The sequence below is a fragment of the Thermobia domestica genome, chromosome 18 (assembly GCF_964235325.1).
Source record: "Thermobia domestica chromosome 18, izTheDome1.hap1.1, whole genome shotgun sequence".
Lineage (NCBI taxonomy): Eukaryota > Metazoa > Arthropoda > Insecta > Zygentoma > Lepismatidae > Thermobia > Thermobia domestica.
This window is the reverse complement of record NC_137471.1, coordinates 28185441-28212962: the sequence shown is the minus strand read 5'-3', so window position 1 is coordinate 28212962 and position 27522 is coordinate 28185441. Positions and strand designations below refer to the sequence as shown.

Here is a 27522-nt window from a genome sequence, read left to right as displayed (position 1 = left end):
AACATTGGGGGTAGGATGGATAAGACCGTTCCCATATATTTTTAAATCGATGTTCAAAATATTTATGAAGTTGAAAAACAGTACTGTGGGGGATCATGGGAGCAGAGTTGTCTTCAAAATTTGGAGGCGGGCACATTTAAGGCTTATTCTGGGGGGATATTAATTTCATCTCATTTTCCTTTGTGGCAATCGGACACAAATCATCACATTTCTCCCCAAAACTTACATTTCAAATCTGATTATTAGAAGGACAGTCGCTCATGTCTCCCTCATCCCCCCGTGCCATTTGCGCCAGTGCTTGTAATACACACAGTCAACAGAAGTAGACGAAGCGTCAAGAGCATTTTTTACACAACGACTGGTAACCATAATATAACTTATATCAAAATATTTACGAAATAGATTACATTTCGTTGGTAGTTAACATGGAACATTGAAAGATTTTACAACTAATTTAAATATTTCTATTGTTTTAATTCATTATAAACATATGGAGAATTAACATTTTACTTGTAGCTACAAGTAACTACTTTATTGGTTCAAGCAAAAAAAAAAAAAAAAAAAAAAACTTGACTCCATGCGAATAGAACCCGGGGCCCTTGGCACGTGAGACAGATGCTACTGATTCTGCCACGCGGTCACTTGATAAATTTGCGCAACGTACGACATATGCGGCGAGCCGAAAACTTTAAGACGCTTTTTCTCCGCTATATTAGGCCATTGCGCTCTCCTAGTTTGTAATATGAACACTTTAAATGTGCAATATCACCTTGCAAAAAATGGTCCCGAAGTTCATTTACCAAACTCTGCTTTCTCCTTGTTAGTGTTTGCAGCACACAAAACGCCTTCTGTTGAGAGGACGCCATCTTACTTCTGAGTGACTGCACACTGAGACGGCGCATTGACTGACATCTAACGGCGATTTTTTGAAACTATGCCACATCCATTCAAACAACAATCATTCTTTTGCCAGCACATCCCATGTTCTGTAATTATTACCGCCAAAATCAGTTCATTATTTTTGAAACACGGTGTACAATTTGCACCCCCTTTTGCACCAATCAGCCCGTCATATCAAATTTTACTGTATTATTCTTTGAAAAAAAAAAAAAAACAGTGTGACGAGACTAATAAGCATCTTTACAATAAAAGATACTCATTAATTCAGGTTTACCAAGGATTTCAGATATATATTAAAAACTTTAAACTATGTAATAGATTGTTTTATTCAGCAATATAATACATAAAAGATTTTTTGCTCCGATGTTTTAACAACTCAGAAGTTCCTGAAAAAAAAAAGAAGAAATACATTAATAACCCCTTCTTTATATACAACAGTTCTTACATTTTCAAACATATAATATAAACTATCATTATGTACAGTATTGTTTAAAAGAACAAGTTCACCAACCTCTGGTTTAGTGTTGTAACATAACGTTTGGAATTAGGTAAAACAAACATTGATTTATTTACGTCAATTTAGTTCTTTGTTTAGAGCAGGGCGCAAAATTTCTAAGACGCACTCGAGAATCCAAAAATGATGGTCGTCAGTACCTCTCACGTACAAATTACGAGACGTCACCCCCTTTTGTTTTCTCTTATTCAGTTACAATTATTTCCGTGCGAAACAGGAACTGCGCAGCCCTGTGTGTTTAGGCAGAAACTATTCCTACTGAACACTGGTCGCCAGCTCTAAATTTATAGTTGCCAATGGCGACCTGGCAACCGGAAATTTTGCGCCCTGGTTTAGAGTCAAAGTACTTGAACTTATTACGTATGGTTACCAGATTATGCACTTTTAAAACTGGGTGGCCAAGATTTTTTGAACAAGACTGCACATTCTTTATATTTCTGTTTTCGAAGTTACGTAACCACAGAAAACAGCTCCACCGGGAATCAAATCTGGGGCCTGGCATGGTAACCTACCACTTATATCGTTAAAAGAGCCATAGAAATTTGCTAAGAATAAGAAATCAGATGTTGTTCGAACTTTCACCTGTATGCTGTGACTGATATTGATACACGAACTGTTCTTTATTCAAAATGTGCCTTATAAAGCTTCATTTACGAGCGCAACTTGAGCGAAAAAAAAATCCAACAGTCTTTACGTTTCCGCACAACGCAATAAATCTTCAAATAATTTATTGCTAAGATTATAAAATATCTTATTCCTAAATTCGTTGCACTTCCGAACTTTCGGGTCTCCCTGGAGCCTTGTTCACGTAGAATAAAAGAAGTATGCAAGTAAAAATATCATGGAAACATGAAAGAATGAATTCACCGGGGAAGAACAATGAAGACACACTTGTCGATTACGGTTTGTTACACGTTGAATGGTAGTGCGCCACGCTGTGAATAAGCAGGTTCAAAGATTAGATGAGATTCTAGGTTTCGGCATCTATGGCCATTTAACCCGTCATGTAAGAGGGATTACTTCCCTTGGCGATCACACTACCCAGGAATTGGGGAGAAAGAAGAATGATGAAGCGGCCTGGAATCACTGTTAGGTACAGTCCGCAGCAAAAAAACCTGCAACATGAGCATGTAAGTTTATTGTGAAACTACGCCTAACAGCGCAGGGAAGCAACATTAACGTCTAAGTGGCACGAATCACGGCAGGAGAAACCTCGGCGTCCTCCCTTGCACACTTATTTTCGAACAAAAATACTTCGTCGTTTAACAATAAACTTACATGCTCATGTTGCAGGCTTTTTGCTGCGGACTGTACCATTCCGACATTTGCCTCGCATGAATGAAGAAAACCTAGCTCAGGATGGGGTGAAAAAGTTTTTTAAACTTTTTCAACGAGTTTTCCCACTGGGATCGGTCGCATCAAAGGCGAGAGCATTACTGACTACAAGGGATCACCATTCACTAGGCACGTTGAAGTTGTGCTTTCTTTTGTTCAGGCAGGGCAAGCTGTCAGTTCACATTTTCGTTATACCAATATTGGATTATTTATTAATTATAGTTTCCCATTATTTGCTTAACTAACAAGTTTTCGGCTTGTTCTAGAAGAATAAATAAATTTCCAGAAACGACGTCTTCCTGATTCATTCTTGGGTCTAAATAAAATCCTATATTCTACAATATTATGTTGCTATGCTTTTGAATGTTTCTAAAGACTTAAAACTGATATTGTTTTTAGCATCTCTAAGACGTTCTTTAACTTGTACAGCGGGGGACACTTCTAAATGGTACAGCCATATGGAGATTTACGGCTAAGGTGTACCATTTAGAAGTGTCCCCCGCTGTACCCTTCTTTTCATAATGCTTATGTTAACCCTCGGCAACTGCATTTTATTTAATGGACTGTCAGGGTTTGTATAATAGATTCTAAATTAGATAATATTTTCCAAGTTTTGGGGATTCTTTGATGCTGTGAGTAAAATCATATCCAATGCAGTTGTCAATCTGGGCAACACAGGTAGTCCAACCCACTTTTAATTTGTGATTACGGTTTCCGGTTTGTCGGAACGTAATTCCTTTTAACCCGATCATAGCAATTTAATAAAGTGGGGATAGGACAACCATTCAGCCTACTTAGCCTCAATAAGTACAGTAGACTCCCGAATATCCAACCTCATGTGGCGGAAGGACAAGCCAGATAGGACGGAGTCCTGTAAACTCATTAAACATACCCTACGAACAATTTACGAATACAGTACTGTACAATTATAATCAGGACCAGTGGCAAGCGTATTGTATTGAGGTTCGTGATACACAGACGAAACAGTGAACAAGGAGCAGAACGCTGCTCTTTTCCTGTCACAACTTGTGTTTTTGAACACGACACGTAGGAGAATCGTAGCAGACGCCCGCTTCCAATACCTTGGTGATGTTACCAATGCAATGCCTCATTTAACTACAATAAAAGAAAACTAGGTCAGAAAGTCGCGAGCCGAATACTCGGAAGTCTACTGTAATCAGTCTCTTTCTTTACATTTGATTAATGAAAAATGCCTTATAGCACAAAGAAAAAGGTTTTCCCATATACTTCCTTTGGTCACTGATACATGTCGGAATGGTACTGTGTCAACAGTGTACCTCAACTAGTGCCCCCAGTCAAAATCAGTATTTCTATTCTGATCAGGTTATACAATAAAATTAGAATAAAAATCAAATTAGATTTCGACATCCCTTAGTCTTTTTTACTGGAAAAGTGCATTGAATCTCCAGCATTACTGTGACTTTGCTTTAATTCTCACATAAGACCATCCTCAGTTTCACATCATATGTCGCGAAAGCAAGATGACCCATATTTTCGGGACACGAAATTGTGGGGATAAAAATAATCTTGGATTCAGAAGTCTCACACTTATGCTGTGTAGGCTAAGGAGACGGTGATGACAAATGATTGAAATGGTGGAACGAAGAAAGTGGGAGGAAACGGGAGAATCCCAGAAAACCCACGCACACGGCGTTTATTCGTCACGAAGCCCACTTGGCACGAACTGGGATCGAACCAGGGACCGCACACACCAGAGGTGAACGCTCTACCACTGAGGTCTTAAATTGAGATATACACTGTACTTACTATAACAAGAGACCATTTCGATTTGGTGAATTCAATTGCTGAGAATGACTGGTAACACTGGATTTAGCACCAAAAGAAACAGAGAAAAAGTGGATGTTCAGTGGTAGACCGTATACAGGGTAAGAGATAAATGAGGGCAAAATGCGAAGAAAATGTCTCGAAATGCCATTTTAACTTTGAAATGAGTAGAGAGATTGAAGTCAAATGTTAGATATGAAGAACGCATGTAGAGCTCCACTGAATAGGTGTAACGTGAATCATGGGGGAAATCTGAGAAAGCCGCCATGTTGGACTTTGCACAAGAAGAACATATGGTGCCTTCCATTTCAACTCAGGCAAAAAAATATAAAATTGTACCATCACCATCTCAGATATTGTTGAAACTTTTTTTATAGCAACTAGACATGTTTTTAAGAGACCCATATTTTTTTGTTTTGTCGAAAAAAATTTTCCCGCCAAGTAATGGAACATCAAAGACGGGGAGTACAATTTATGAATTGTAGAAAACATGGAAAATGGTCAACTTCGGAGCCTCACCATTCGGCTATGGAGACAGGTAGAGCTATAATTCTTGTTGTGGTATGTACATAGGGATATAAATAAACTATATTTTATTATAGTTTGGTTTGCGCATGCGTATCTTTTTGTACATAAATTAACAAATGAACGTCAATTTATCTGAAAAGTGGAAGTTTGCGAATTTTTTTCGAGCACTTCCGGTTCGAATTTTAAAATTCTGTTTTCACGGTTGGTAAGACCTGGTTACCCGCTTTCTGAAAATAATTTTGTATTGCTTCTGTGTGCAACCGTTTTGTCGCAAAAAATTCGAGAAATTGTAAAATTTTCAAAAATCGCCATTTTTGGGCGCCATTTTCTCGAAAACACCATCTTTTAAAATTCTGAAATTTTGTCAGATGGTTCAACTATACATGAATAATAAACACACCAAATACCATTCTCGACCAATGCTTCATGAATTAACTGCAGCCTTTTAAAGTTAGCGAAGTTTCGTTAACTTTGATGTCACAGTTAGCAACACTGGGAACGATAAAAGTGCAATGATTTGATGATGTTTGTGGTTCACATTCATTAAATGAAGGATAAAAGGTTTTCTTGACTGTTTTTTTTTTTTTTTTTTTTTTTCATTATTTTGATCAAGAAGGCTCTCAAATAGTAAAATGGGCCTCCCCCTACTCCTCCGTTTTCTTAAACCGAAATAATCTGAGGTGGAAATTACGATTGCGAAATGCACAAATTTCAAGTTTACTTGAAATGGCCATGCAATAAATTCTGATGATCTACAAAAAGCCTGAACTATTACCTCAATGATGATTTGGAATGCTCCAGATAAAGTCTCAATTATGTGCGATGTCATTACAGTGATCGAAAAAGGGCAAAAAGTTAAAAAAAAAAAAAAATCGAAACGTTTTCTACGGGTTCCAAAGAAATTTACTGACTTTTTAAACAGAACAATCCCAACATAAGAATGGGTCACTCGGAATTTTACAGTATTCGACTAAAGTGGGTCAGTCCGCAATCTGCGAGGGAAGTGTGTATGTGTGTGTGTGTGTGTGTATTGTGCAAATTTTAAGTTAGCTGCTACTGCGTTTCTACAAATCAAAGGTGCTGCCTGTATTGAAGCTGTCATGAGTGACCTATTTCCTTTAGTAGTATGATCCGTAGAAAATGACAACTGTCTTCTTCAAGAATGTGGTGAATGTCCTGGAGTGGAAGGAGTAAGTGTGGAATCTTTAATTATTGATCCTGATGAAAATGAAAGTGTTACGTATGCCATATGGGAAAACAATAATCTCGTTAAAAAAAACTGACACTTTCTGTTTTCGTATCGTACATTGCTTGTTTAACTGTAAGAATTGTAATTCATGACTACATCAAGAATTAATTGCTACCGAAAAGCACCGTATAAAATTTCAAGATACAAATTCTATTTTACTTCATGTGGACTTCACTGAAAACTGGACTGTTATTCTGCAAAGTGAAATTCAGAGTTATCACCGGAATATGAAACACCTGACAGTTTTGTTGTAATAAACGACGATAAAACACACGATTCGGCTCATATACTCATAACCATAGACAAGATTCTAAAAATACTCGAAGAAAAACGAAAATATACTTTATAGAAAAAGGTTTGAATACGAGAAAATAAGTGTCTACAATTTCCCAAACCGTGTCAGTGATTTCTGATGGCGCTGCATCCCACTTTAAAAATCGATTTAAGATGTTCGAGATGCAGACAGGTCCAATAAAGCAGTGGTTTTGCAGTGAAACCGGCCATGCATGGTCTCTGCGACGGTATTGAGGGAGGGGGAGGTCTAAAGAATGTGGCAACGTGGCATAACCGTAGGCAAATACAGATACACAGTATTAAAACCGCAGAAGACAAAAAAATGAAATGAAATCTTACGATTATGCCGGTTAGGCTAAAGGAGACTGTGATTATGAGAAATGAATGAAATGCAGTAAGTGGGAGGAAACGGGATAACCCCAAGAAAACCCACGAGCACGATGTTTGTCCACCACAAAGCCCACACGGCACGATCTGGGATTGAACCAGGGACCCCAAGTACCGGAGATGCACGCTCTACCACTGAGCCACCGCGCCCCCACTAAAACCGCAGAAGAATTCGTGAGTATAGTGCAAGTACAAACTCCGGGTATTACTCTCGTTTTGTTGCCTGGAACTGAATTCGACGACTTCCGGAAGAAAAAAAGGGAAAGTATGCGACCGGTAACTGGTATTCAACGAAGTCATCTTTGGCTTTCGGAAAATGGCGAAGTTTTTATGGCAGTAATGGGTCACCATGAACTAACTTCATGCTTCCCCCAAAATCGAACTTCTGCAATTCAAAGTATAGATTTAAGAAATCTGCAAAAAGGAACTTTTGTTACATACATATATGTATGATAACCAGTGGTGCGTAGCAGAAATATTATGAATAAATCATGAATTACGTGAAGTTGAAGTGCTGTTTATGCTTCCACATAGACGTTCAGCATTTGTGACTATAGACAATGTGCTACGCAGAGGCGGATCCAGGACGGACTTCTGGAATTGGAGGGGGGTATACTGCTACTTAGAGCTACGAGCTCCAAACTCTGAGATCGGTTTTATTTATATTTAAAATAAAAAAGTTTCTTCCCCCTAGATCCACTCCTGGACAAGTTGTGAGTGAGCCAACACCTATGGAGCACCTGCTCGGTTACATGCTATTAGACACCAATCAAGCAAATGATTGGTCCATGTAAAAAATAAAAAATAAAAACAGTGAAATTTTGTTTCCGAAGACCATTTTAGGTAAATGAACTTGAAATTTGTGCATTTCGCAATCGTAATTTCCACCTCAGATTATTTCGGTTTAAGAAAACAAAGGAGTAGGGGGAGGCCCATTTTACTATTTGAGAGCCTTCTTGATCAAAATAATGAAAAAAAAAAAAAAAAAACAGTCAAGAAAACCTTTTATTCTTCATTTAATGAATGTGAACCACAAACATCATCAAATCATTGCACTTTTATCGTTCCCAGTGTTGCTAACTGTGACATCAAAGTTAACGAAACTTCGCTAACTTTAAAAGGCTGCAGTTAATTCATGAAGCATTGGTCGAGAATGGTATTTGGTGTGTTTATTATTCATGTATAGTTGAACCATCTGACAAAATTTCAGAATTTTAAAAGATGGTGTTTTCGAGAAAATGGCGCCCAAAAATGGCGATTTTTGAAAATTTTACAATTTCTCGAATTTTTTGCGACAAAACGGTTGCACACAGAAGCAATACAAAATTATTTTCAGAAAGCGGGTAACCAGGTCTTACCAACCGTGAAAACAGAATTTTAAAATTCGAACCGGAAGTGCTCGAAAAAAATTCGCAAACTTCCACTTTTCAGATAAATTGACGTTCATTTGTTAATTTATGTACAAAAAGATACGCATGCGCAAACCAAACTATAATAAAATATAGTTTATTTATATCCCTATGTACATACCACAACAAGAATTATAGCTCTACCTGTCTCCATAGCCGAATGGTGAGGCTCCGAAGTTGACCATTTTCCATGTCTTCTACAATTCATAAATTGTACTCCCCGTCTTTGATGGCCCATTACTTGGCGGGAAAATTTTTTTCGACAAAACAAAAAAATATGGGTCTCTTAAAAACATGTCTAGTTGCTATAAAAAAAGTTTCAACAATATCTGAGATGGTGATGGTACATGCTCTGCCTGAATTGAAATGGAAGGCACCATATGAGAAAAGGGTCATGTGACATATGGTTCTTGACGCATATCGTCTATTGAAATCAATAGTGCCTAATACAGTTTGAGACCTCTGTAACAGGAGGAGTTCCACGCTATGGTAATGTAGCAATACTGTCGTGTAAAGGTAACGTGAATAAGGAACTAGAGACCCTCTAGCACGGTCTATGAGCATGTTGTATGCACGAGGGGTAGAAACAGATTGAATCAAACCCTGGGACATCAAGAATGTTTATAACATGTAACGGAATGAGAAGTAATTCCACTGGACGAATGCTGGCGTGGTACCTTGCAGTTACGTTTCATTCAGAGTTCTGATATATTAATGATCCCCTCCAACAAAACGTGCCGGTTGTAACACTGGTGACTCTTCTTACAACTAGTTACATACATATGGCACTTAAAACACTGTTCACATTACCCCTATTCAGTGGAACTACATGCATTTCTCATATCCAACATTTGACCTTAATCCGTCTACTCGTTTCACAATTAACATGGCATTTCTAGACATCTTCTACGTTCTATCTTCGCACTTTGTTTTCATTTATCTTCCACACTGTATACGGTCTGCCACTAAACACCCTCTTTTTCTCTGTTTCATTTGGTGCTGAATCCAGTGCTAGCAATCATTTTCAGCAATTGAATTCACTAAATCGAAATGGTCACTTGTAAGTAATATCAAAAGCATTCTAGCTGTAACTTACAGCTTCCACAAATAAAACTCTAGTACTCTAATAAATATTAACAGCAAGGATACTCCTGTTCATGTACCATGCCTTTCCAGCCCCTCAAACTACCACACAAGACTGACGGGAGGATAGACAAGGCTGTTTAATCTACCAACAATCACCAGGCTCTAATCAACCAGAAGAACGAACCTTTCTCATTGTTGGCATGAACAACTTTCTTTCATTATAATTACATGGGCGGATATTCAAAATTAACAAAACATTGGCTACTTACCAATGAATCATCCTTGAAAAATTTAAAGATTTTGACATTTCGGAACTCTTAGCTGGTTCCTTCCTCAGTGGCAAGGTGAAAAGGATTAAAACGGAAAGGAGATAAAAGGAGTAAAACCAGGAATACATACCACTATATAAAAGTAACGTACAAATAAAAGATCCTGAGATGAACAGAGCAGAGTGAAAAAAAGAATGAACTGAATAAAAAAGGACGCGGTGTCTATGTTAGGCCACTATTGCCAGATCCAAAGTATGCATCAAAGGTAGGTACCCAAGTTCGATCAATGTTGCCAGTATCAAGGTTTAATGCAGGTTTGTATTTATAAATAAAGAACGATTCCTTAATTATTTTTTTTTTTTTCTGAACCTATTACCTTAACCTGTTTTATATTATGCGAGTGTTGTTTTAGATGAAGCGCTAAACCCGACATGCCTTCTTCTTGTGACTTTTTTGATTGTCTAATATGTACCTTCACACGCGTGTTAATATTACGTTTAGTTTGGGCAATGTATGAGGAATTACATTCACAATGGACACGGTAAATACCTGCTTTATTTAATGGATTGACAAAATAGCTTTTAAATCCAGTGAGATGTTTTTGGGGGGAATACTTGAAGCAGATATGTTATGCTTTGCAAGAATACGTTGAATTTTTGTTGAAAGTTGTGGAAAATAAGGAATTCCAATCCAAGTTTTTGCTTCTTTGGAAGTTACCGGTTTGGGGACTTGCAGCGATCTGTTTGATTAAACCATTTTTGTAAAATACATAGCTTATAACAGTTTTCTTGTCCTATTTTATATAAAAACTGTATTTCTTCATTGAGATCTGTTTGACGGTCAATCAATAATGCTCTACGAAAGAAGTTCTTTCAAATATTGGCCCTGTACATTGGCGGATGAGCTGACTGTTGATGTATGTAAGTACTGCCTGCATTGGGTTTTCGGTATACTTTTGTAATAAATTTATTATGTGAACGGGTAATCAATAGGTCTAGAAATGGAAGGCAGTTATCAGATTCACGTTCAAGGGTGAACTTCGGCCTAGGATGCTGATTGTTGAATTGTTTAAATATTTATGTAAGTGTATTTTTGTCAGGAACAAGTAGTAAAATATCATCAGCATAACGGTAATATCTAACGTATTTAAATGTGTCCTGCCGTGAAATAGACGTTTCAATCTGATTTAAAACGATATTTGACAATATTGGGGATAATGTGTTACCCATGGCTAAGCCATCATTCTGAGAAAAGTAATGATCTTCAAATTGGAATATATTAGTTAAACAAACCTCAAGTAATTGTAATAAATAATTAGTTTCATAGGTAGAAGCGCCATTTTGTAATAACCAGGATCGAGTACTATTGATAGTAAGTTCCAATGGTATGGACGGAAGGAACATGTTAGACAATCAAAAAAGTCACAAGAAGAAGGCATGTCGGGTTTAGCGCTTCATCTAAAACAACATTCACATAATATAAAACAGGTAAGGTAATAGGTTTAGCAAAATTAAAAACCGGGAAATTAAAGAATCGTTCTTTATTCATAAATACAAACCTGCATTGAACCTTGATACTGGCAACATTGATCGAACTTGGGTACCTACCTTTGATGTATACTTTGGATCTGGCAATAGTGGCCTAACAGACACCGCGTTCTTTTTTATTCAGTTCATTCTTTTTTCACTCTGCTCTGTTCATCTCAGGATCTTTTTTGTACGTTACTTTTATATAGTGGTATGTATTCCTGGTTTTACTCCTTTTATCTCCTTTCCGTTTTAATCCTTTTTACCTTGCCACTGAGGAAGGAACCAGTTGAGAGTTCCGAAACGTCAAAATCTTTAAATTTTTCAAGGGAGGATTCATTGGTAAGTAGCCAATTTTTTGTTAACTCTCTTTCATATACATTTAAAAAATCATCAACTAATAAAGTGAATTTTCAAGTATAATTAAACACATTAACGATGGTCACATCTGTTTTACTAAAAGTGACAAACTTATAGTATATTCTGACGTAAGCTTAAGTCACTAACTAATGATAATTAATAGTACGTATAAACTGAGGGAAAAAATGTTACATTACTTTGATTCTACGTATCTTCTTATCCTAACCTAACCTATTGTAACTAGTATAATATGAACACATGCTAACAGACAGACAGATCTATTAACAAGGCAGTATGAAAGTCTCTTTTATAGCTTTTACGACTACGCATGCTTTCGGAAAGAAAAAGAAATACACATACTTCGCTAAAATGCCATCCTTTTTAGCAAGCCTGTTGATACAGTCATCGGATTCACCCTGTAAAAAACACGAAAATTAGCATCAATTAACAAAAAGAAACAAAATGTAAACAAATAAAATATTTAATTCTTAGCCCATTGACTAAAATTTCATCATCTATATTAGACATTGCTACACTTCATTCTGATCATTCACTCGCCAAAGCACACAGTGCACAGGTAACGGGTTAGGTTCTCTTTTTTCTCCAAGAAATTTGACTAAGAGAACCCTTTTCCTTTTAATGTTTAACTATAATTTATTATTAATAAAGAAGATTACAATATTTGCTAAAAGAAAACTGACTTACACAAGAGAATGATCTTAACATGAAGTAAGCTTTTACTAAGTTATACGTTAGAACGCTAGGAGACCAAAACAAGCTCAGACTACGTTTTAATTACTTTTACACCAAGAAAGGTGACTTACATGAACATAAAACTTGACTCTCTCAACCCAAATATTACTTCTTTCTTACACGTGACTCAGCTAGTCTTTTCGCGGTTTCGGCTGTTTCCTTAGTTCGTGCCAAGACCAAAATCTCCCCCCAGACACCAGGTTCTTTCTTTTTATTTCAAATTTTTTCTTTCATTAATTTTTAATCCGAGACCTAAGTTATTCCAAGAATTCCATTATCCATTCCATTATTATACATCACCTTTATCGTTTATAACAAGTCATTTAATTTCCATTTTGATTCAGTCGTCGGCTTGCACATGGCCATCGTTCAAGACAGCTCATTTTCTCTCCATTTAAATTATACTATCGAGGTTTTTTAGTTCATTTAACTTGATCACTTAATTTTTTTTTTCTTTTTCTTATTTACATTTACAATCTCTGCTTTCATTACATATAGAAGTCATGCTAATTGTCCTGTATATGGATGACCTCTACTCTCACTTATCAGCTCATCTTAGTGGCTTTCTACTTTTGGCCGACGATTTTAAGTTATATCGAGAAATATCGTGTCTCCAAGACACGATTGCCCAACAGGAAGACATATATTACCTTATAGGCTAGTGTAAAATGTAGCACTTGATACAACAGCAAGAAATGTGACAGTATTACCATTACACTGAAAAAGTCTCCTGTTCCCTCCGCATACCATATCAACGATTCCCCTATTACACATTCTGCTAGTCATAATGATCTTGGTACCATCATTGATTCGAAACTCATATTCTCTGACCATATTTCCTCAATACTTAAGAATTCAATGCGCATGTTGGGGCTTCTTAATTGACTTACTGAACTACGCAGTTTCATAATTAGCAACTTTTCAAAAAACTCTAATTGCACCAAAGATTGAATACTGCTCTCCCATATGGGCCATGGCAGCACCTACACACCTCTCTCGACTTTATTTTATTCTGAATTTCTCTATTGCTTTAGTACATTTTCATCTTCCCGCACTTCGAATATTACCTGAGGAGGAATTCTTGCTAGATCTTAATATCTCCGGACTCCGAGAGTACGCAGAAATAACTCGGACCTGAAATTTCTTCATAAAATAGTTAATGAAAACAAGATCGGAAACATTGTTTCAGAACTATCCTTACGTATTCCTACCCGCATAACCCGGAATACCCACCTACTCCACCTTGCCCGCCCTAGGTTGGCAATTATACAGAGGTTTTTTTTTTTTTTATACATATATTGAATTATTATAATCACTTAACAATTGATGTGAACATTTTTTCGAGCTACCCGGTGTTTGAAAGAGCACTTAAACGAGTTTTGGCGAAGTAATATTACTTTTGTACTATTTGTTGACAATTTTTTTGTTTTGTTTTGTTTATCATTATTTCCCTGTGTAAAATAGCAAAGTTATGCTGTCTCTGGGAATTTGTTCAATAAATAAATAATTCAAAGGGTTTCGAAGAACGATTACAAAAATCTTTTTTACAAATATCAGGGACTTTACTTCTCATCCGAAAATATAAAATAAAACAGCAGCAAAAGCAGATATCCACGGAGACCTATACTTATAAGCAGATCTCCAAAAATACCAGATGTCAGATTACAACGATAACGTTGTACCAATCTGTACCATCTTATAAAAAAAAGGGTCAGAGGCGAACTATTTGAGCAGTAATATATAAAGAAAAGAAAGATACAAAGAAATATCTTTAGGTTATTTTGATCGTCAACTATTTGATGTAATCTCTATGGAAGCATAATAAATGTAAGTATAAGTGTGTAGACATCTTGTTAAATATGTAAAAGTGGATTATTTACGCTTCTCATGATTGAATACTAAAAACAGTTAAGAAAATGGTAAAACATGAGAATTGTTTGAAGATTAGTTAGTTACGAACCAGGATTCAATCTAGATACTACGTAAAAAGGCAAACGTAGTAAGATCGCCATGGCGTCTGGAAATATGAGTCAGTCTGTTGGCTACGGAGTTTAACATTGACTTTAAAAAAACATGGGGACTATAAAAAACTAAGTTCTAATATGGGAACGACGTTAGAGTAAAGAAGGATAGTAATGGAATATATAAACATGTGAAGGAGACAGGACATGAAACAGACTGGGAACGTGTAGAGAGGCTGGAAAGAGAGAGAGAGAGAGATGAAGCACTGAAAATGGAAAGAAGCGGAACAGATACGGAAAGAAAAAAGCGAATAACTTATGAATTGAAATAGTTGACTAAATATACATGATGTACAGAAAAAGACATTGGATAAAGCATAGAAGAAAGAAGAGGTAACACAGGTGTATTGAATAGAGAAAGCCAATTTAAAAAATTAAGGTCTTCAAAAGTGAAAGTTCTTCATTAAAATAGCACAAGTGTGTCAACGAGTTTACCTTTCAACTGAAAGTTGTATCATTAAAAGTTTCACATACGTAATCAACTAACAATAGTTAAAAATGAAAGGATGGATCTTACTAGTTCCCAGATATGACCTTCCTCTCATTTTCTTAGATACGTAAGCTGCAGTTTTAGAAATTGTATTTCATAATGTGTCTGAAGAAGGTAAAGATACTTGTCCGAAACTGTAACGCTATTATTTGTTAGACAGTATATGCTTTAGTCAGAATTCGTCTTTTATTTTATAAGAAATTAAGACCCATCAATCCTCATAAACGGTATGAATTCAAGATGCACAGTTTGAATTCAACAGTAAATCAAGATCTACGATTTGAATTCAAAGTGCTTCGCAATGTGATAAATTACGTGAGCTTGTGAGAAAAGATGTGTCAAAAAGGCAGATTTCCGATTTTAGGTAAGATGCTTCCTACTGTGTTAGTGCTATCTGCTCTGTTTCTTGTGACAAGCTGTAGTTTTACGAACCTAATGAATTTCAGGTTATCAATGTGGTCTAACAGACTTAATTTAATGCTTATTAACAGGAATAACCCATCGTCAGAGGATTTTGGTCAATCCTCAATACTGAGCAATTGATAATTTCAATACTCTCACTACAAGTACATTGATACAAAATACACTGCGGCTTTGAAAAATTTCACTTACATTGCCTTCAATTGCTGTTACATTCGAGGGATAACATTACACTAAGGTAATCTCGTACTCCAACAAACTATAATTTAACACCCAAACACATCAAATTGAATTTGTATTATTGTAGCATGTTATCAGAACTGGCACCTACATCGGAAGAGAATTTTTCAAGCCCTACTTATTAGATTGGCGAAGACGGTACTTTCAAACGCTTCTTCGAAACTGAAACAATTTAATGTGAAAAACTGTGTACAGATGGATGTAGTTAACGTGAAAAATTTGGGTCAAATCAAACATCTTGAGGTTTCACTGGCACCATTTTTTGGCCACGTGGAAGACAAGGCATTTTTTACTTTTAAAAAGTTTGTTTTATGTAGTCTTTGTATTAAAAAAAATTAAATTTTCGTTTTCTAGTTTTAAACATTTTATTACATAACATTCTCAAAAATACTGCAATCTTAACTCTTTATTATTTATTTATTTTTTTTTTTTTTTTTTTATCAAAAACGGATTTCTTAAACCAAACATCCTTTTTAAAAGCGTTTCCTTTACAACTTGTTCCAGATAAAACCACTTTTCTCGTATGAAAATGTGAGTTATTTTTACAATAGAAGAATGATTTTTTTCTTTTAGTTTAACGTCCCACGATTATATCCTTTATGCTACAGGAGACGGATGATTAATGCAAGTAAATGATCGTCAACTTAATTTTTTTCTCACCGGGAATCGAATCCGGGACCGCGTGCACCAAAGGCACACGCGCCAACCACTACTCTAGCGGAGAAGGTGCAACACTCAGGAGAAACAAAAACATTACGATCCATTGCATTATTGTGTTGTAATACAGTCCATTCAATTTAAAACTGGCCGCGAGCTACAACTTTTCACCACTTTACTCTCTCCTCTTTTCCCTTTACCCTCAAATCCGTCCGCTACAACTGCACATACAAGAGTGCCAGAACAATGAAATAAATGGATAACAAGTGAGAGACGTTTTGAATTGAATGTTTCTCGAGATCGGTTATAAATTGAACGTACTGTATTATGAGGTGCTTCTAGTGCACAGATTTACTTTTTTCAATATTTACTAGTTATGCCTGTCACTACTTTAGCCAAAGTTTTGTAGCATTAAAAACCAAATTGCTTAATTTTACCGATATAGGATGACGCGATATATTACTCTCGGTTTCATAGATGTACTGTTCTAGTTGCGAAAGAGCCAAGTGTTATAGCAACTGCGAGTAACCAATAATATCTCATAAAAAAAATAATAAAAAAAAAAAAAAATGTGCAAACGATTCTTTTATACCACATTGAATTCACAAACAACGGGAAACACAAGAAAAACCTTTCAAAGCTTTCCAAAAGTCAACCGAAGATCCTCTTTGGGATTTGAACTTGCAAAGTGAAGACTGTTCAAGTACACTTACGAAATGTAAGAGGGTCCTAGTAATTGAGCGTGACTTTCTTTCTGAATCAGACAAAGGTAGTTTTGTCAGGCTTAAATAAGTGTACTACAAAAAGATACAAACAGTAAACGAAAAGGATGAAAAGAAAGGTAAAATTTAATGCCTATCAGCCGGAAACTTGGATCTGTTCTATATCTTCTTCTTCTTGATCTGGAATGGAAATAAAATGCCTGATTTTAAAGAACAAACTCCACCAAAACTCAAGAGAAATATTTAAGTCAGAGATATACCCAATTCCACATCACAAATGCGAATTTGTCAGCACTTGCAATTCGAGTCGACACAACTGTCTTCTGGAAATGCAACTAAAATTGCAAATTCTGTTAAAATATTCGTGTGATTACTGAAGACGTACCGAACAGAAGTAAAATGCAAAGATAGGGACAGAGAAAATATTAACTTCTTAGAAAAGAACATAATAAATCTGGCGACATAAAAACTCCCCATTTTGATGGAAGGAGTAATAGAACTATTAACCAAGTAACAATGGAAGAACTTTTCATAGGCAAATTGTACGATAACTGAGGAACATGTTTCTGCCTGCAGAGCAACAGTCGATGTTACACCACTTTTTAGCAACTTCGTCGGTATCAAATCAAGTATTAGGACTATTTACAGAACAATGAGAACTGTGATGAAAAGGTCAAACGGATGTCATTTAGCTGATAGAAGAGGAGATTGGATAATTGTCATCTGCATAGAAACTAGTTTCTTTTCTGTCATATGCTGCAATACTTAGACGGACACACAACAGGATCTTAGTAATTTTCATGGTCTATCGATCAACAGCTTGAGTCATACCCAGAAATACCAACAGTAAAACTCAAGGGAGTTCAGTCTAATTTCGATATCGACCTTGGTCCATCTTGACAAACTGTATCATATGAATTCCGAATTATTCATCCACTCTGGCTTCTTATGTGAGATGGTAGTTGATGTGCATCTCAGTACGGATCTACAACGCTTGTTTGCGATATTTTGTGTTGCTGATAGTACCGAGTTTGCCTTAGCTTTGACCAAGCCACAATTGACGGAAAGAAAGAAAGAAAAAAAAAGCGGAAAGTGTGACAAAGAAGGAGTTTTATTGCGACATCGGACTGCGAAAATTGAAGACGCTCGGGTAGTTAAGCCGAGCTCGGATGGGACTCAACATGCATCCACCTTCCTGTGGTGGGTTCTGGGTTTTTATTTACAGACAAGCAAAAAGCTGTATAATCAAAAGATTTATCATTCGGTAAACAAAAAGCAACTTCCTGAACTCAATTTCACTTGCAAATCGGTTTTGTCAAAAATTAGAATTAAGATGACATTTAAAAAAAAAAATGCTATTTAATCTAATGCTATTTAGAACCAGAAGATGATAACCTTACGATACCACGGGCAAAAATATTGAAGAAATATTTTAAAATCGTAAAAATAAATAAATAAATAAATAAAATCTTGTTTCGCATGTGTGTCGGAAAATTGCGTTAGCACCATCCCAAGATTTGAACCAAATTTTGGGCGTTTATTACATACATCTGTACATAACTTTCCCGCACTACGCTGTTTCCAATTTCAAAAAAAGATCTGAAACATATTTTCGACCATGCTATTATAACTATGGTTTATCGTAACGCTGAAGGAAGAAAGAGAAAAGAAAGGGGAATCTACAAGCTGGCAACACTACGTTAAACTCTGATATCCTTGCATACACTGCTCCCAGAGCTTTTCATCTGTAAAGTATGTTAATGAACGGTTTGTAAGCAGTAAATTGGTCTTTCACATACAGATTAGAAACATCTTAAAACTATCTTCTGGATCAAATGTGTCATGCCTTTCCGGCCCATCGAACTATACCATAAGCAAGACGGGAGGATAGACACGATTTTTAATCTTCCAACAATTAACCAGGATCAGTTCTATAAAAAAAAAAACTGACCTTTCTCAATGTTGGAATACGAGAAAACGTAATACTCCTTTACTACACTAATAATAAACAAAATGTGTTTACATAATGCATATACACACTATGCTTGAATTATTACTGTGCTCAAAGATACCTAGTACAATTAAACAGGTGACAGTGTAAATACAAATATTCTTATGAAGTCCAATTTTCAATACCGTGGAAACGAAATTTCTAAAGCTTAAAAATACACACTAAGATTGCCAAAGCATTTCCTGCATGAACTTGGGGACGACTCAGGAAAGTTCTCTTGAACCTAAGTTTTACTATGTATTTTTTCGCTCTGCGTATATTAATACACACGTAAATAAGGCATATGAGACTTACTCCTACGTGGATGTAAATCGTATGTAATCACTTGATGTAGAACGCAAGATTACTTATAGACGTGCATATTCATTAAAACAATAAATAAATATACTAACGAAAGCATTCACATGAAAATTTAAAAGTATACCGCTTCACTGTCATGATTCTGATTAGTTTCCTCCATTGTTGAAACAACGTTATTGGACACTAAATTACTGTCATTAAATCATTTTGTCAGGTAGTCACCGGTACGTAGCATCGCTGCTCAAGGTCATAATGTGCCGGCCGAGGCGAGCTTTCGTATTATTCTGTTGCAGGGTTGGCAGGGTATCTTAGCAACTCTGCACTGCAGAATGTACGTTGCAGTGTCTCAGAGTTATGAGGTATGCGTCTGTGTATGAAATATAAACATAATATTCTAGTAAATACGCGAAAATATTGTCGCTCACATAATGGAATTATGTTCATCTTACACAGTATTGATTGATATAGGGACGTGAAATTTTCGTTTATTTTCTGACTAAAGGAGACGTTCTTTACGATAAATAGGTACTACTGTTCGTGTTAAACTAAAGATATACAGTATTATTTATTTCAAATCATGTTATTTTTCCGGATAGTTGTAATAAAATTTAAATATATTACGTATTTTCCCGGATTAAAATAAAAATGGATTATAAAATATAAATGCCATCATTTTAAATGAAATGATGCACTTCGATCTTAAAATAAATTTTAAGACAGAAATACACGCACACATGCCATTATTATTTCTATTATAAGGATTCTTTTTTATGTTATTAATCCCTCTGTGATTGACTGTACTTCTTGTTATTGGGTGCTGGAATAATTGCGTAGGACTGGCAGCACTGCCGGTTATTAGAAAGCTGATTGACAGTAGGATTGCTGTTCGGAATTCGTCTGCTTTTGCAGTGACCTTGAGCTGCCATGCTACGTGCCGATCACTATAAATGATGCCTGTAAATTAATTATATATATCTGTGCAATAGTGCCTTGTTAACATTTGATATGAAGAACTGGTACAAATCTCCCACCAAAAGGATACAGGCTTTAATTAAGCTGACAAATTTACGCAAAGAAGATGGAAAAGCAACACATGTGAAAGACTCGTAATGGTTCTTTGTATCTCGGGTTCCCAGGTGTCCTGGTTTATCCAGAGCAGACCAGGATTTACATTATCAGTTTCCTTTCAAAATATTATATATTATTAGAAGGAAATTTAAATTCAAAGGCAGTAATTCGAGATCCATTAACTTCATCCCTTTTTGGAGAAAACTACTAAGAATATGTACGTCGCAAAAACAGTATGATTTCTTAAGGAATGTGCACTGAAGATGATGACAATTGAGTCGCTAAAACGTATGCTTCAAATTGTCATTTGCTCAGTATTTTCTCTTTCGTTATAGAACTTGCACCGCAGACCGAAGCGGTCACAGTGGTCCAGTAGAACAAAAAATAAGAATCAATGTGCTAAGGAACTAAGTCCGTTACTTGATACTGTCATGTGTCAAAATCAATTTGGTCACGGTTGTTACCTATCTTCTAAACACTCTACTTGGTTTCATTTCTGGTGGCTTAATGGTAGACCGTGTAATCTACTATACGGATCAGTAGTTCGACCCCAGGCAAGGTGTTTGTAGTAGACAATGTCGTGTCTGTGGTTTTTCTCGATATTGTTCAGTTTCCTCCCACATTTTTATCGTTTAATAACCATTCATTATCCGTCACTTTTAGCCAAAAGAGTATAAGCGAGGGACGTTATATTAGGATTTGATTTGCCAGCTTCGTCATCAACCTTCAAAGTCTACGCCCGAATTACATTCCGCACGTATTTTTGATGGGATCCGCGTGTCCCACAAATCTTAACCTCTCGAACTTATTATCCATATGATTGAGGTTTAAAGAGGATGTCCTCTTCTAGGCTATTTTGCCCCCGACACGGCCAAGAAAACTACCCAAACTGGAACTGCCGTAAATAAAATTATCAAAATATTGGGTTGAGGAATAAGTTCGTAGAGTTTTTACTAAAGTGTCTTATTGGAACAAAACCCAATAATTATAACAATACTTTAATCAAAAATATATTTGCAGTTGCTGTTTACGATCTGCTCCCACTTCTCGACCAATTCGTTGATTCTGTTGTCAAAAATCGCCCGGCCTGGTATCGAAGAAGCTGTTCAGCCAGTTTTTGAAGTTCTATTCGTCGTTGAAGATAACGCTCTTCATTTGGTTCGACATTGAGCGGAACAGGTGGTAATCGGTTGGCGCCAGGTCCGGAGAGTATGACGAATGCTGAAGAACCTCCCACTTGAGCTCTTGAGAATGCGGCTTTGACACTTGTGCAACATGAGGTTTGGTGTTGTTGTGAAAGAGAATGGTCTGGCCTTATCGATCGGCTCTCTTCATTTGAAGCCTCATTTACGCGGCGCAGTTGGGTAATATAAAGTTCCATGTTGACCGTACTGTTCTTCTCGAGCATCTCCCAATGCAACATACTCTGCCAGTCTCACCAAACGCAGATGATGGTCTTTTGTAGGTGGAGGTCTTGCTTGACTCTCAGATTCGGCTTATCACCTAGAGCCACCCACTCTTTTCATTTTAGATTAACGTATATACACCATTTCTCATCTACCGTTACGATTCGGTACAAAAAACATTCCTTGTGTCCATGTGTTGCTCAGTAGCAGGCAAGATGTTGAGAAGCAATTTGTAGGCAATTCTCTTTGTTGTTCTCGGTCAGCTCGTGGGGCATCCAGGCTCCCAAACAGACTAAACAATGATTAGCACAGTTTTGTAGAGCAGAAAGTGTGTTCTTTCGAATAAATACTCGTATCAACACTTCGTCAAACAGCAAACAAATCGTAGTAGGACCAAATAAAACATAAAACGTTACGAATATATTCCTCAACCCAATATAAGAAACAAGAAACTACTGGAAAACAGAAAAAAAGAAAAAACACAAAACAATAAACATGAGAATTAAAAAAGAAGTGAAATCTTTTGACTTTTACATCCCACGGTTATGCCGTGTGTGCTAAAGGAGACTGTGATGATGGGAAATGAATGATATTGAGGAATGAAGAAAGTGGGAGGAAACGGGAGAACTCCAAGAAAACCCACGCACACGGTGTTTGTTCACTACAAAGCCCACTTGACGCGAGCTGGGATCGAAAAAAGGACCCCAAGCCCCATAGGTGAACACTCTACCACTGCGCCACCACGGCCCGTATGAGAATATGTAATAATAACAATAAATAGTAATAGTACCAAAGAGAAAATATATAACGAAAATTGAAAAAAAAAAAAAAAAGGTTAAAAGTTAACGTCTGCCGTCCACTCAGTATCAATCAGTTCGTCTTCCATCATGTCAGATTTCGAAGAAATGGCAAGTAGCTTATGAACAGGTGTAAATTCTGTACTTTTCGGGGAAAGAACCGCATCATTAAGCTGGCGTATATGCTGGAGAGTTTTAGACTGGCGATATAAGGTGAATCTAATATAAATAAAACAAAGTTAGTTTGTGTGTGTGTGTGCGGCCTGGAGACCAGACGAGCATACCGAGAGTTACCAAATTTGGGTCACGGACGCCTTGGTCCAGGCCCCAGACCAAGGCGAAGCGTTTTTTTAAAACTCGAACCAGAGGGACTCGGGGAGGGGGGGGGGGCGTTTATAGTAGTAGAAAATGACCGATATTAGTGTCAAATCCATAGTTCTTGCAGTCGCTGAGATCAATGCTGAAACTCCGATCGCATTAATTTCCGAATTCACCCCATTTGGCTGCGGGGCGAGGGCCACCGGGGGTAGGAGGATACCGAGACATGTAAAAATAATCCAAAATGACCGATGTTAGCGTCAAATCTATAGTTTTCGCGATCACTGAGGTGAATGGTGATACTCCCAAGGCGTTGACTTCCAAATACAGTTCCCATTGGCCAGGGGCCACAGGCGTTTATTTATTTATTTTATTTTATTTTTATTTATTTTTTTTTTTTTTTAATTTATTTTCGGTTCGAACCAGGGGGTCTCAAGGGTTCGTTTACCGGGATATGTAAAAGTAGTAGAAAATAACTGATATTTTTTCCCTTTTGTTGTTGTTTAGTTTGTTTACATAGATATTTTATCTGACCCATACGAAGAATGGATATTTCAGCTAGTCGTCCATATGATCAACAATAACAAGAGCATATGCATATTTCTCACGACACATTCACGTGCTCGTGTGTTTCAGAACCTCCATTTTCTAAAATTAGATTCCATGGTTCTTTGCACATTAATGCCCAATTTGCAGGTCCGTATAATGCATGGAGTGATTTTATTCAACATACATGTACATACAACATATATGTATGTATGTTGAGATGTCACTCACAACACAAGGTTCTGCATCAACATGAACTGTATCCAACATTACCTACTTGGCATTTACTTATTTAAACACACAAACATGTTACTTATTAAGTATAAAGCATACTGTTATGTCTTATAATGCGTGACGAATGTTATTGAATGCTTCGTTCTTTGTTGAAGAAATTAAGGATCTTATAGGGATTTTGATTCAAAAAATTAAGTGCAAGATTTCAGCAGCAAGCTCATAAAAACATTTTTTCAGAGGTTAGCCTATGCAGAAGTTATATGCAAAACGTTTTTTTTTTTAATGGATCTGTCCATTAGCATAAGAAGAAACTGAAATGATTGAGAAGTTTGTGGTGAGTTGTAACAATTATAAAGTAGTTACTTAATTTTTTTTTTTTTTTCAGTGGTTAGCACCAATATCATGTTTACGCGCATCTAAGACATCCTTAAATGTAAGATGCATCCTTGGTGAAAATGATATAATAAAAAAAAAATTAAATAAATAAATAAAAAAAAATTAAAAAAAAAACTACATTGCACTGATTTTAAAGATGAAAAAAAATCAATGAACGTAGGAAAACAAATAATGTTATGGGAAAATAAAGAAACATTGAACTTAATGCTGCAATTTCCGGTATATTCATGTGCATCTGTTGGTACATTTTTCTCCTTATGTACCGTAATTAAGGTACAACACTTGCTTGCGTCAGTTTTATAGCAATCCATTATCGGTATCATATTATACCAGTATGTACACCCACACACACGAACTAATTATTCAGCAATTATTCAAACTTTGTTTGTTTGTTTGTTTTGCACTCTCACTCGCAAAAACAACACTAACACGTTACTGCTCATCTGTTTCATGATCAGCATCACTATCTTCCTTCTCACTGTCACCATTCCACACGAGATCATCTTCGGAAATATTAAGTTTGTTCGAAATGCAGCATTTCTTAAATGTCTTGCATATACACATTCTTTACAGAATCGTGGCTAACGGGATTAGCAATTTCTGGCAAAATTCCATCTAATCTGGCCTAAATTTACATTAATTCAAATTTAAGATGCACCTAGATTTTGGGAAGCAAAATAATAGATAAAGTGCGTCTTAGAATCACGAAACACGGTAAGCTTTGAAGTAAACTATTTCGAAGTAGAAACAAAAATTTTTCAAAAGAAATGGTCAACAAAGTGTAGAACAGCAAGCGTTTTACCTTCATTTTCAACTACAAACATTAATTAATTAATTATAATGAAGATATTCTGAAAAGTGTCAAGAATTTCATGCAAATTACTTACTAGGATTGTGCTTGAACCTGAACCCAGAAAAGAAGGGGGGGGGGGATTTATAATAGCTCCTACAAGCTTGGATCAAGGTAAGATCAAAACCGGTTACCAAAATTGGGGACCGCTCATTCATTTTGCTTGGGGGCAGCACTTTACTCATTTTTATTAAGATCTTTAAGCCTGTGTACAAAGTCCGTTGCAACCATGAAAAATCTGAAACGGTGAGACAGATATGAAAACAGAAAAACATTTTCAAAAGTACAACATATCAAAGTAAAATAAATTGTCCCAGGGCCCCAGACGGGGTCCAACTCAAAATTTTTAAATGGAATGGGGGGTCAACTTGCATATCGTATGAAAGTTGCTGTTAAATGAAAGAAGAAATAATCAAGTCTCGACTCTACGATAAGCCTGTGCAAAATAGCTGTGGGACAAAATATCAATACAATCTTCATTGCAAAGTCTATGGCCACTCGTATGAATCTGAAACGGCGGGATAAGTGTGAAAACAAAAACATGGATATGTTATTATTTCAAAAGTATAATGATTCAAGGTAAAAAAAAAAAAAAAAAAAAAGTTTCAGGTTCCCTCGCAGGGTCCTAGACGGGGTCCAACTTAAAATGTTGAAATGGGAAAGGGATTCAACTTGAAAAATGAAATGAAATTTTGAGTTTTACGTCCCACGGTTATGCCGGTTAGGCTAAAGGAGACGGTGATAATGAGTAATGAATGAAATGGTGGAAGGAAGAAAGTGGGAGGAAACGGGAGAACCCCGAGGAAACCCACGCACACGGTGTTTGTCCACCACAAAGTTCACTTGGCGGGAGCAGGGTTTGAACCCGAGATCCCTAGCACCAGAGGTGAACGCTCTACCACTGAGCCACCGCGGCCCCGGATTCAACTTGAGTAGCGTATGAAAGCTGATGTGAAGTGAAAGATGAAACACGTCTTGACTCTTGATAAGAAGCCGATAAGCCTGTGCAAAATGGCGGTGGGTCAAAATGTCGAACATAGGCGTCATTGAAAAGTTTATGCCCACTACTATTAACCTGAAACTGAGAGACAGGTGTAAAAAGAAGACTAGAATGTTTCAACACGCTCGTGTTGACATTTTGACCCACAGCCATTCTGCACAGGCTTATCGTAGAGAGTCGAGACTTAATTTTTCTTCTTTCATTTAACACCAACACATATGCAAGTTGACCCACCCCCTTTCCATTTAAAAATTTTGAGTTGGACCCCGTCTGGGACCCTGCGGTGGACCCTGGGACAATTTATTTTACTTTGATACGTTATAGTTTTGCAATGATGAAAGACATGTTTTCCTGTTTCACAACTGTCTCACCGTTTCAGATTTTTCGGGTTCCAACCGACTTTATAGACAGGCTTAAAGATCTTAATAAAAATGAGTGAAGTGCTGCCCCCAAGCGGAATGCATGAGACCTCCCCAATTTTGGTAACCGGTTTTGATCTTACCTTGACCTAAGCTTTCAGGAAATATATACACAACTCCCATTTTGTGGGTTCAGGTTCAAGTACATCCCGGGTTAGAGATACCTGTAAGTATCTAAAATGTATAGTAATTTGGTGCCATACGAGATGGCAAAAAAATGGCAAGTTCGCATTGCAATATTTGGTTGCTTCAGCGAAGATATACCAATAATTGTTTATCTGCATCTTGTAGAACATAACGGAAGTTAGAGAAGAAATAATTAGAAAGCTTCGAAATCTGGAGAAGATAAAATGAACAGAAAGAGTAACAAACGAAGATAATTTAAAACGGATAGAAGCGAACGCTTCTAGTCACCATCCTTTGTACAAAGACTAATTGGTTTGGGCACATCTTGCGAAGAAGTAGTCTTCTTCATATCGCCATAGAACGAAAGATGGAAGGAAAGCGAGGAATAGGGAAAAGAACACAGTGATCGATATGATTTGAAAAACTGAAGAAAATATTGGGAGTTAAAAAGAGGAAGCTGAAAATCGAGAAACATGGAAAAAACACTTCCAGGTCCAAACTGGAAATTAAGAAGAAAAAAACCCTTCATTAGTCCCAGAACCTGCCAAAAGGCAGAATACTAAACAATTTTGGGTTACTGATGGGAAAAAAATGAAATCTTTGAGTTTACGTCCCACGGTTATGCCGGTTAGGCTAATGGAGACTGTGGTGATGAGTAATGAATGAAAAAATGAAATGAAATCTTTGAGTTTTACGTCCCAGGGTTATGCCGATTAGGCTAAAGGAGACGGTGATGATGAGTAATGAATGAAATGGTGGAATGAAGAAAGTGGGAGAAAACGGGAGAACCTCGAGGAAACTCACGCACACGGTGTTTGTCCACCACAAAGTTCACTTAGCGGGGACTGGGATCGAACCCCGGACTCCAAGCGCCAGAGGTGAACGCTCTACCACTGAGCCACCGCGGCCCGGGTTACTGATGGATAACGACACATTTGTAGAAAGAGTAATTCGGTTAATGAGAAAAAAACCGCGAGCCTACAGTGGCTGATTAAGAGATCTCATCCCAGCGAAATTAAAATACCGCTAACTTTACAGTAATTATGTGGTATCTTCCATTAGATAAAAGATAATCTAAATGTGGA

The 27522-nt window shown here is 36.7% G+C and overlaps 1 protein-coding gene across 1 annotated transcript in view; it reads right to left on the bottom strand.

Annotated features, from left to right (window-relative positions):
* Window positions 1-1201: 1201 nt before the first annotated feature.
* Window positions 1202-27522, bottom strand: part of RpS21 (ribosomal protein S21) — a 40059-nt gene continuing 13738 nt past the window's right edge. The window contains exons 4-5 of the mRNA XM_081746509.1: window positions 12024-12079; window positions 1202-1286 (exon numbers count right to left, since the gene is read on the bottom strand). Coding sequence (XP_081602635.1) covers window positions 1277-1286; window positions 12024-12079 — 66 coding nt within the window. The 3' untranslated portion in view covers window positions 1202-1276. The remainder of the gene's footprint in view (window positions 1287-12023; window positions 12080-27522) is intronic.